At 41.2% G+C, this 10,737-nt stretch overlaps 1 protein-coding gene across 3 annotated transcripts in view; it reads right to left on the reverse strand.

Moving 5' to 3' along the window:
• snx19b (sorting nexin 19b) overlaps window positions 1–8,085 on the reverse strand; it is a 29,470-nt gene extending 21,385 nt beyond the window's left edge. For all 3 annotated transcript variants that reach the window (XM_058413697.1, XM_058413696.1, XM_058413695.1), the window contains exons 1-7: window positions 7,943–8,085; window positions 5,735–7,378; window positions 4,298–4,436; window positions 3,792–3,892; window positions 1,580–1,699; window positions 341–462; window positions 109–202 (exon numbers count right to left, since the gene is read on the reverse strand). In XM_058413697.1, the coding sequence (XP_058269680.1) occupies window positions 109–202; window positions 341–462; window positions 1,580–1,699; window positions 3,792–3,892; window positions 4,298–4,436; window positions 5,735–7,360 (2,202 nt within the window). In that variant the 5' untranslated portion in view covers window positions 7,361–7,378; window positions 7,943–8,085. The remainder of the gene's footprint in view (window positions 1–108; window positions 203–340; window positions 463–1,579; window positions 1,700–3,791; window positions 3,893–4,297; window positions 4,437–5,734; window positions 7,379–7,942) is intronic.
• Window positions 8,086–10,737: the final 2,652 nt, after the last annotated feature.

The following is a 10,737-nucleotide window of genomic DNA, read 5'->3' on the forward strand; positions in this document are numbered from 1 at the left end:
ACGAGAACGTTCTTACTATAATATTATAATTACTGCCTACTCAGGTTACTTTACAAAAGAAATCAGAGCTTGATGCACAAATAGATCAACGAAGCTGGATTTACTTACGCTGCTCCTCTCATCAAAGCAGTAAAGAACTTTGGGTTTCATGTCGGATACATTAAGAGCAGGAGCAATTTTACTGGAGAATCGCATCCTGGACCTAAGGAGACAAAAAACAAAACACAGACAGTGCTAAGTAAGAGCACCACAGATATGAAGATATAAAGAAGAATATCAGAAGACTGAATGCTACATAGTTTACAACTATCGCCTTGCTTGCTGAAAGGAATCCACATACTTGCTCTTCCTGTCTGATGATAATTTCCCATCAGGCTCTGCATCCACTTCATCTGTGGGGCTTTGCGGCTCTGAGCGAGGGAAGGCTGTCTTTAGCGTATCCACTATAGCATTCACTACAATCTGCAATTTATACATAACAGGCCAATTACTAGAACCTTTATGGTGTGACTAAATAACATCCTTTCTACAACTGTATACACCGATCAGGCATAACTTTATGACCACTGACACTGAAGTGAATAAGATTATCTGATGATCTCCTCATCATGGCACCTGTTAGTGGGTGGGATATATTAGGCAGCAAGTGAACATTTTGTCCTCAAAGTTGATGTGTTAGAAGCAGGAAAAATGGACAAGAGTAAGCAGTTGAGCGAGTTTGCAAAGGGCCAGATTGTGATGGCTAGACCACTGGATCAGAGCATCTCCAAAGCTGCAGCTCTTGTGGGGTGTTCCCGGTCTGCAGTGGTCAGTATCTATCAAAAGAGTCCTTTAAGCCATGTAAGTTGCGAGGTGGGGCCCATGGAGGTGCTAAAATCTTACCACAGCACACCATTAGGGATCTAGTGGAGTCGATGCGTCGATGGTTCAGGGCTTTTCTGGCACCAAAAAGGGGGACCAGCGCAATTAGGCGGGTGGTCATAATGTTATGCCTGATCAGTGTATATATTTATTTATACAGTTAGCTCTGATCTAATCATTTGATTAGATAAGCAGTGGTTGCACTGGGATGTTTCACTGTGCGTATCACTGCATATCTGTACTCTGCACACAAAAATCCACTTCTTGCAACACTTCCACTGGACAGGTTTCTCCGGTAGAGTTATCAATATCATCAGCAGACACGGCAGATGATACGTTTTTCATGAATATAACTTCTGACTTAAAATATAACAGCTCGTCAAATGAAGACAGAAAGAAAGAAATGAGGCCAATTTCACCTGATGCACCTTTAAAGGTAATGTACTAATCAATGTGACCCAAATAGGCAGCTTTCAGCGAGTGTGGCTTCTTCAGGATCTAAAATAAACAAGCTATTTAGCCATACTGCGATGCTCCATATAAATTAAACTGTTATTTAAAAGTAATAATGCGCTTGCACTAAATCAACATGACTGTGACAACCTAAGGATCACACCTGTGCTGTTATTCAGTATAAGAGCGCTCTTGCTCGTCCAATATTACTTAAATAAGCAATTACAATTTTGTGAAGTGTTTGGAATTGTAAATAAAAACGTACCTTGTCTATTCGTGAGACAATGAACGGCTTCTTCACAAAAGCAATCCTCGCATCAGTGTTCAGGGCAAGAAACTCTTGCATTTCTTCACTGTTGGCTGTTTCAGGTATTGCACAAAGTTGCTAGAAACAAAAATGAAGAGTTTCTTGTGGCTAATATTTAAGCAGGAGGTCAAGCACATACTTAATAATGAAAATGCATCTATGCATTGCATAGATGCATTTGCAATGCATGCACACACTATATTGCCAAAAGTATTCGCTCACCCATCCAAATAATCAGAATCAGGTGTTCCAATCACTTCCATGGCCACAGGTGTATAAAATCAAGCACCTAGGCATGCAGACTGTTTTTACAAACATTTGTGAAAGAATGGGTCGCTCTCAGGAGCTCAGTGAATTCCAGCGTGGAACTGTGATAGGATGCCACCTGTGCAACAAATCCAGTCGTGAAATTTCCTCACTCCTAAATATTCCACAGTCAACTGTCAGCTGTATTATAAGAACGTGGAAGTGTTTGGGAACGACAGCAACTCAGCCACGAAGTGGTAGGCCACGTAAACTGACGGGGCGGGGTCAGCGGATGCTGAGGCGCATAGTGCGAAGAGGTCGCCAACTTTCTGCAGAGTCAATCGCTACAGACCTCCAAACTTCATGTGGCCTTCAGATTAGCTCAAGAACAGTGCGCAGAGAGCTTCATGGAATGGGTTTCCGTGGCCGAGCAGCTGCATCCAAGCCGTACATCACCAAGTGCAATGCAAAGCGTCGGATGCAGTGGTGTAAAGCACGCCGCCACTGGACTCTAGAGCAGTGGAGACGCGTTCTCTGGAGTGACGAATCGCGCTTCTCCATCTGGCAATCTGATGGACGAGTCTGGGTTTGGCGGTTGCCAGGAGAACGGTACTTGTCTGACTGCATTGTGCCAAGTGTAAAGTTTGGTGGAGGGGGGATTATGGTGTGGGGTTGTTTTTCAGGAGCTGGGCTTGGCCCCTTAGTTCCAGTGAAAGGAACTCTGAATGCTTCAGCATACCAAGACATTTTGGACAATTCCATGCTCCCAACTTTGTGGGAACAGTTTGGAGCTGGCCCCTTCCTCTTCCAACATGACTGTGCACCAGTGCACAAAGCAAGGTCCATAAAGACATGGATGACAGAGTCTGGTGTGGATGAACTTGACTGGCCTGCACAGAGTCCTGACCTCAACCCGATAGAACACCTTTGGGATGAATTAGAGCGGAGACTGAGAGCCAGGCCTTCTCGTCCAACATCAGTGTGTGACCTCACAAATGCGCTTCTGGAAGAATGGTCAAAAATTCCCATAAACACACTCCTAAACCTTGTGGACAGCCTTCCCAGAAGAGTTGAAGCTATTAATAGCTGCAAAGGGTGGACCGACGTCATATTGAACCCTATGGATTAGGAATGGGATGTCACTTAAGTTCATATGCGAATCAAGGCAGGTGAGCGAATACTTTTGGCAATATAGTATATAATTTATATATATATATTACGGTGGTCGCACAACAGAAGTTTAAGACTCCTTTGTGCTCAAAAACGCATTAAACTCATGTTCATCCTGGGTTTACAGGTAAATGCTAGAGCAAGGTCTCACTCGACTGTACTGGACTCTGATCCTCATGTAGGGAATTTTATTTAAAAAAATATTTTTTGTATATTTATTTGATTTTAAAAATTATCAAAATCTTTAATTTATTTTAAAACTTTTTTGTATATATCTGAAAATGTTAAAATATTTTATATAAAATTTATCTGTAACTTAATTAAAAACTTTTTTGTACATAAATTTGACTGAAATGCTTGACTAAAATTATTTATCTTTAACTTATTTTAGAAACTTTTTTGTGTATATATATATATATATATATATATATATGATTTTGAAAATGTTAAAAAATTCTCTCGAATTTATCTTTAATTTAATGTAAAAATTGTAATTCATCTTTAAATTTAAATCTATTTCATTTTAGGTTTTCCATTTAAATTTTCATATCTCAAAGCAGTTCAGATTCAGTTTATCTAAATTCAGCTTCAAATTTGAACATGCCAATAATCAATAATCAATCATTTGAAAAAACAAACCAGAACAGACATCATTTCATCCAATCAGAAAGCAATTCCAGTCAGTGATTAGTACTTTTTCTCTATTTTACATTATAATACAATATAACATACAACATAATCAGTGACCTCTCACCTTAAGGAAAGTTTCCAGTAAACTTTTTCTGGCCTCAACTCTGTCACTGTCCATGTTTCCAAAAGGAAGGTCAGGAAAGATTTTCTTAGGTCCTTTAACATCTACAATGAAAGCAATACAAGTCAAAGTCCACTAATGTATATTTAATACACTTTAAAAACAGGGGTGGACAAATGATGTACTTGTTAACACACCAGGAAGTGAAAGCCCCAGTCCCTGGTTTTGGTTGCCCTAGAAACATAACGAAGTTAAAAAGTGATAGATTTTAATTAGATAACTAATTAGACTGTATGTGTGAAGCTGTGCGGTATGATAGCCAGAGAGTTGTGTGACCCTTTCATTGCATTTTCCACCCAGTGTTTCCACATACTACTGTCCATCATTGTTCCATCTTCATCATACCTGCTTGTCCTGTGAGGCTATGAATTAAAAAATTACTGGTCTGGACATGGAATCTGCTTGTCTCAGGCACCCGGGAAACTGTATTTTCGTGCATTAGAACTCACGTTTGATAATTTTGCGTAATTCAGCTTTCTCCTCTAACCGGGTCTGCAGGTTCAGGAACTCGCTATAGCGCCGATTGACCATGTGGTAAGCCACTGGCTGCAATGTGCCTGGATTCTCAGTGTCCATAGCTGTTTCATACTGGAAAGAAAACAAACATGATGTGCGACTGTATCATGCTAATAAAAAGATCAACCTTTCTTAAACACTAGTTATTAGTTAGGAGTGAACTTGAAATCTAACATTAGTACCTGCACCAGCTTTGTTTGAACATTACACACGAACCATGTTTACTGTAAACTGTACTGGGTTTACTTGGCACCACGCTGTATTTTGGTAAGCTTTTGTAACCAAGTTAATGTGACAATAATGTGAGATAAACTGCATTACGTGTGCCAAAACAAAAGACATAGAAAATACCGCTAAGGTATAAAAGCATTAAACAAACAAAAAAACAAGCCAAAACAAAGTGAGTACATCATTAACAGTAAACCTTTGAAGCTGAAAGGAAAATCTGATCTATTGTTCAGTGATTGAATTTGTTTTAGAAGCTAAATTACTCTGTTTTATGTGCATGTGTACTGTACACCGATCAGGTATAACACTGTGACCAGTGCCAGATGAAGTGAATAAGACTGATGATCTCCTCATCATGGCACCTGTTAGTGGGTTGGATATATTAGGCAGCAAATGAACATTTTGTCTTCAAAGTTGATGTGTTAGAAGCAGGAAAAATGGACAAGTGTAAGGATTTGAAAAAGCACTGTACAAATAAATTGAATTGAACTGAATCTGGGGTCTTTGTGTAGTTATTAAACCACTCAAATATTAATTTCAGGTAAGTCACTAAAATACCTTGAAATATTTTTGCATTGCTTACAGCATGACATACACTATACGGCTAAAAGCATGTGGACACCTGACCATCACACCCAATATTATAAGATGTCTTTGGTTGCTGTAGAACTAAAATATTTCTTCACTGGAACAAACAGGTCCAAACCTGCTCCAGCATGACAATGCCCCTGTGCACAGAGCAAGCTCCATAAACACATAATTTGCCAAAGCTGGTGTGAAAGAACTTGAGTGTCCTGCACAAAGCCCCATGAACACCTCTGGTATGAACTGGAAGGCCAGTTCGACTGCAGGGCCTCTTCACGACTGACCCCTTATGCTCTTGTGGTTGATTGAACACAAATCCACACAACCAAAATCTAGTGGAAAACGTCTTCCCAGATTATATTATAAAAGCAAAAGAGGAAAATATTAATGCCCATGGTTTTGGAATGGGATACTGAGGTGTCCACATACTTTTGGTCATTGCAGTGTACTTTAATAGTTTGTTATTGTGGCTAGTTAACACACCATGGGCACATAGCTATATTTATATCTTAAAATGAAAGCAAAATCTGAAATAACTGAATCAACTGGACACACACCTTCACAGTGTAGAGTGTGTATGGATGAGAGCCTGTGCCTCGGTGTTCCTTAGCTGTGATGGTGCCGGTGATACGGAGGTTCTGAATAACGACGGGGCCTTCAGGACTACTAAGGGGTTCGAACGTGAATGGAGAGAGGGGCATGGATCCGACTGAAGGTGAGGAGGCTTGAAGAGGTTCTGACAGAGTCAGCCCGTTGGCGTTCACCACCCCCGATGTCTCCGTGCCAGACATTTCTGCTTTCGTGGTACCCTTTTCAAGTTCCTGAAGAGCACAGAAGCTTGAAGACAGTTCATCTGCCCCATCGGTGGTATCAGAGGATTGTTCTTGGATCTCTGAGACCACGACCTTCGGCGCATTTGAATAGACTTGGAACTCGTCTTTGGGGTCCATTATTCCGTCTGCCAGCGTGGGACATTCTGTAACTGCCTCTGACGCTTCTTCTTCTGTGCCTATCAGGACCAGTGATTCCAGCGAACTCCTTTTGAAGTCGTTTAGAGGGGACTCCAAATCAGAGTCTGTTTCTTGATAGAAAGGATTAGATTTTCCCAGTCGCATATAATCCTTTGAATTGAAACTCGGGTGCTCTGAAGAAAACGACTGTCTTGGTCCTTCATCTTCTTGGTTCTGTGGACAGTAAAGGTCGGCAGAGTCAAGAACGTCCAGATTTGTCAATTCAGGTGTCAGTGCATCAGTCACACTGGGAGTGTCCTTCAAGGTTAAAGAAGATGGAACCTCAACATCCTGTGAATTTTCTTCATTGAGAACCATTGTTGGGGGAGATGTCATTTTCTCTGGCTCGACTGGTTCCGTTTCGGGATTTTTGGACCTCGTAAAAACATCCACAATCAACATGTTTAACCAATCTGGATCAGACAGTTTCGCAATTAACGGTAAAAGAACATTGCAGGTGATAAGTTCACACACTACAAATCTCCCTGTTCTGGTTTCGAGATGTGGTGGAGGGACCAGAACATGTAGAAGCAAATCCACAATCGCGCGTGCATAATTCACTTCTACGGCAGAGCTCTGAAGAGCTGGGTGAGGCACACAAGACATGCTGTATGCCTGCCAGAGACTCTCATTAGCATTTTGGTCCTTGCCTGCTTTTTCAGCCATGATTTCTTTAGCTTTTGCGTAGCACTGAAGATGGCATCCGAAAAGATCCAATACCCTCAGCGTTAAAGCTTTCCGGTCCACTTTCTTCGCCCGAAGCTTAAGCTCCATTGCCATGGAGATCATAGAGTTGTGGATCTCATCCTCAAATTCACGCTCTGTAGAAACTGTGTGATACCACGAAGAGACAAAGTCTCGGATGATCTTACAAACTGTGTTCTGGATCTCGTGGTCTAGATGCATCTCACTGTCTGCTGAAGACCGGATTTCATCCAGCTTGATGAAACGCTCAAGGTGGATGACGCTTTCCGACTCGAGGAGAGCCTGAGAGCCAAGCCACCCACCTATCACAACTAACAGGCTGGTGAACACACAGAGGAGCCAAACGTTGACCAGCAAATGGAACAGGAAAATCCAAGCCAGGAATACGCCAAATCCGAGAAGTTTTCTTTGTGCCATGAATTCAGGCACGGCCATCAGAGATGGACTGAGGTGCTCGGGCTGAGCCATAATGGCCAAGGCAGACTCCTGTTAAAAACATATAAATAAAAAATGACCTCTACAATACAATACAAGTGAGAAACTGAGAAGTTCATGTTTGACCACAACAAGGCCTGGCTGTTTAGATGTTTCATCAAGCTGCCTGGTTGTTTGGGCCTGGTTTACAAAAATTTACCTAAAATGGTTGTGAATGTTCTAAAAAGTGTTTCAGTTGCACTATTTTACTGTAAAATGCAAGACGGTTGCACTGCCACAATGAATGAACAGGGCTAACTCGAACATTATCAGCTAGCTAATTAGCAAGCTAGCTAGCTCAATGACTACACCAATAATAAAAGTGAAACTACAACTGCGTATCTATCCAGTGCCACAAAGTGACCAATTAACATGACTGTTATTTTCGAGTGCCTGTAAATATTTATTATTAATATAATATTTATTATTATTAGGAATCTGTTCTTAAACGAATCAAATAAACTCAAATACACCTGCGGGTCTCGTCTGTCATTAGCCAGTTCCGTTAGCTTGCTAGATATTCAGCTGCTACATTATACAAAAACAGATTTGATAGGAGAGTTTATGAAAGATTACCTGGTTTTGGATAAATCCGGCGAAAGAATTTAAGAGATTAAATTCATGATTTACAGATTATTCTACATCACTGCCGACGTCAATGTTTTGATTCGGTAGTGATGAGTGATTCATTTATACTGAGTCGTTTTAAATGAATCAGAAGAGTCGACTCGGAAGAACAGACGAAAATCAGAGCTCTGAAATTCAGAGCTGTTGTATTTATTTGTATATTTATTTCTGACTATCTCTAATCTATTTGCCTATTTTACTAGTATAAACACTGCAGTACACCTCACTACAGTAATGAGAGTTTTATTATTTAAAAGAGGTTGGTTATATTGTGCCGAGGATCATTTTAGAGCCCCGAAACCTAAATCTGTAAGCTTTAAACCTGCTGTTCAAGCTGTATCTGTACATTTCCAGCATCTGACAGAGGACTTACCCTTTCTAAATAAGATGAACGAGTAATATCCATCCATCTTCTGCAGCTTATGCTGCACAGGGTCGCAGGGAGCCTGAAGGCTATCTCAGGGGACGTGGGGCACAAGGCAGGGGACACTCTGAACAAGGTGCCAACCCATCACAGGGATGAGAATTGATTCAGAGTTATTTAGTGTAAAAACTACAGCACAATGATAAATTATAACGTCTTTATATATAGTGTGTAATTTAATTAAACGCTTGCTAATATATCCCGCCAGCAGTGGCTCACTGGTTAAGGTTCTGGGTTACTGATAAGCGGGTTGGAGTTCAAGCCTCTCTGCCGAGCGGACACTGTTGTGCTCTTAACCCTCTCTGCTCCAGGGGTGCTGTATCAGGGCTGACCCTACGCTCTGACCCCAGTTTCCTAACAAGCTGTGATATTGTATATATGACAAATAACAGCCCTTTCCATCTTCAAATATCAGTTGTGCTTGAAAATCATAATCCGGGTCCACCGCCATCCTGACCAGACTGTTACTACAGGTCAAAACAAAAAACTTCGCAAGGACACAATGTTGAACTAGACTAAATGGCCAGAACTATGTGGACTCCTGATTATCACACTTAAATCTGGTTCTTCCCCTAACTCAGGGGTCCCCAACCTTTTTTGTACTATGGACCGGTCTCATACCGGGCCATTTTACCCCGGCCTGAGGGGCGGAAGGGGGGGTTGACATTTGTTTTTGGGTCATTTTAGCCCGGGTTAAGTTGTGGACTTACTGATATATGGAAAACCCGCGACTGAGTCAAATGCAGGTGTGTGGCATGGTTGGAAGAGGCAATTTTTCGACACAAAATACATATAATATTAAGGTACTGGTCCACGGCCTGGTGGTTGGGGGCCCCTGCCCTAACTGATGTCACAAGGTTGAACGAGCCTTTGTATGCTGTAGCATTAAGAATTCCCTTTGACTGGAACTTGAGTATCAAGCCCAAACATGTTTCAGTGAGATGAGCTGAAGTTCTAACTGCACCCCAGGCCTCCTCACATCAGTGCATCACTGCCTGATCTCACCACTGCTCTTGTGGCTGAATGAACACAAATCCACACAGCGACACTCCTAATGGAATCTAATGGAAAGCCTTCCCAGGAGAGTGGAGCTGATTATTACAGCAAAAGGGGTATAAACGCATAGCAGGTTGTTCAACAAGCACACACGGTGCTGATTGGTCCACTGATCCGCTGATTTTTTTTTTTCAATCTAATATATTACCAGTAATGTTTTATAATGGATTACGGTGAGTTCTTTCAAGCTGAATGATAATTTACATGGACACTGGTGGTAGGAATAAGACAGGAGGTTAGAGCACCAGATGTTTACAATCTCTAGTCTGTTGACTGATAACGAATCTAGTGTAAAGTGTAAATTAATATGAAGGGGTGATCTTTGTTAGCTATTTAATACATCGAGTCCCAAACTAGGGGACAGCTGATTTGTTTAATGACTTTGAATGTGGTATGGTTTGTGGCCAGTCTGATTTGACTGGGGATTTTTACATGCAACAGTTGACACAATCATCCATCCATCTTCCATACCCGCTTTATTCCTAATTAGGGTCACAGAGATCTATCCCAGCACACACTGGGCGAGAGGCAGGGGTACACCCTGGACCGGTCTGACAATCATGTGAAAACCAAAAAACAGGCATCGATGAGAAAAGTCTTTGCTCACCACAGCTGGAAAGAGAGGTTATTTGAGTTACTGTAGCCCTCGCGGTCAGCTAGAACCAGTCCGGCTGTTCTCTACTAACCTCTCTAAATCATCAGGATGTTTATGCTCACAAACCTGTTTAAAACTCTCACCGAGATCTCTATTTCCTCATTCTGATGTTTCGATGTGAAGACTAATAGAAGATCTTGATGCAGTGTGCTGCTGCGATGTGAGTGGCTAAAAGGTTAACTGCAGAAATGTGCAGGTTTAGAAGGATTCTTATTAAAGAGAATAGTGTGTGCGTGTGTGAGAGAGAGAAAGAGTGAGCAAGAGAGCGAGAGCGGTTTGCTCAGTTGCCTCCATATATAATTGTGCCTCTATAGGCACATGTCGTATTGGACAACATTCAACCACCACAAACATACAATAACCGTCTCTTGAGTCACGCTCAAGAAATTAAAAGCCTATAAAGATTAAAAAAACAAAACAAAAAAAACACCATTTAGATGGTCAGACAGTGTCTTCGTAAAAAGATAAATAATTTGTTTTTGCATATCATTAAGGATCTTTAACCTTTTAATGGATCAAAGGTCGATCAAACTTATAAAGATCATGTGCGGCCTAAATGATTTAAACTCTGGAGAAAACAAATACTCTAGTCCTGCGTGCTTAATGTTC

Source organism: Hemibagrus wyckioides, linkage group LG17, assembly GCF_019097595.1.
Source record: "Hemibagrus wyckioides isolate EC202008001 linkage group LG17, SWU_Hwy_1.0, whole genome shotgun sequence".
Lineage (NCBI taxonomy): Eukaryota > Metazoa > Chordata > Actinopteri > Siluriformes > Bagridae > Hemibagrus > Hemibagrus wyckioides.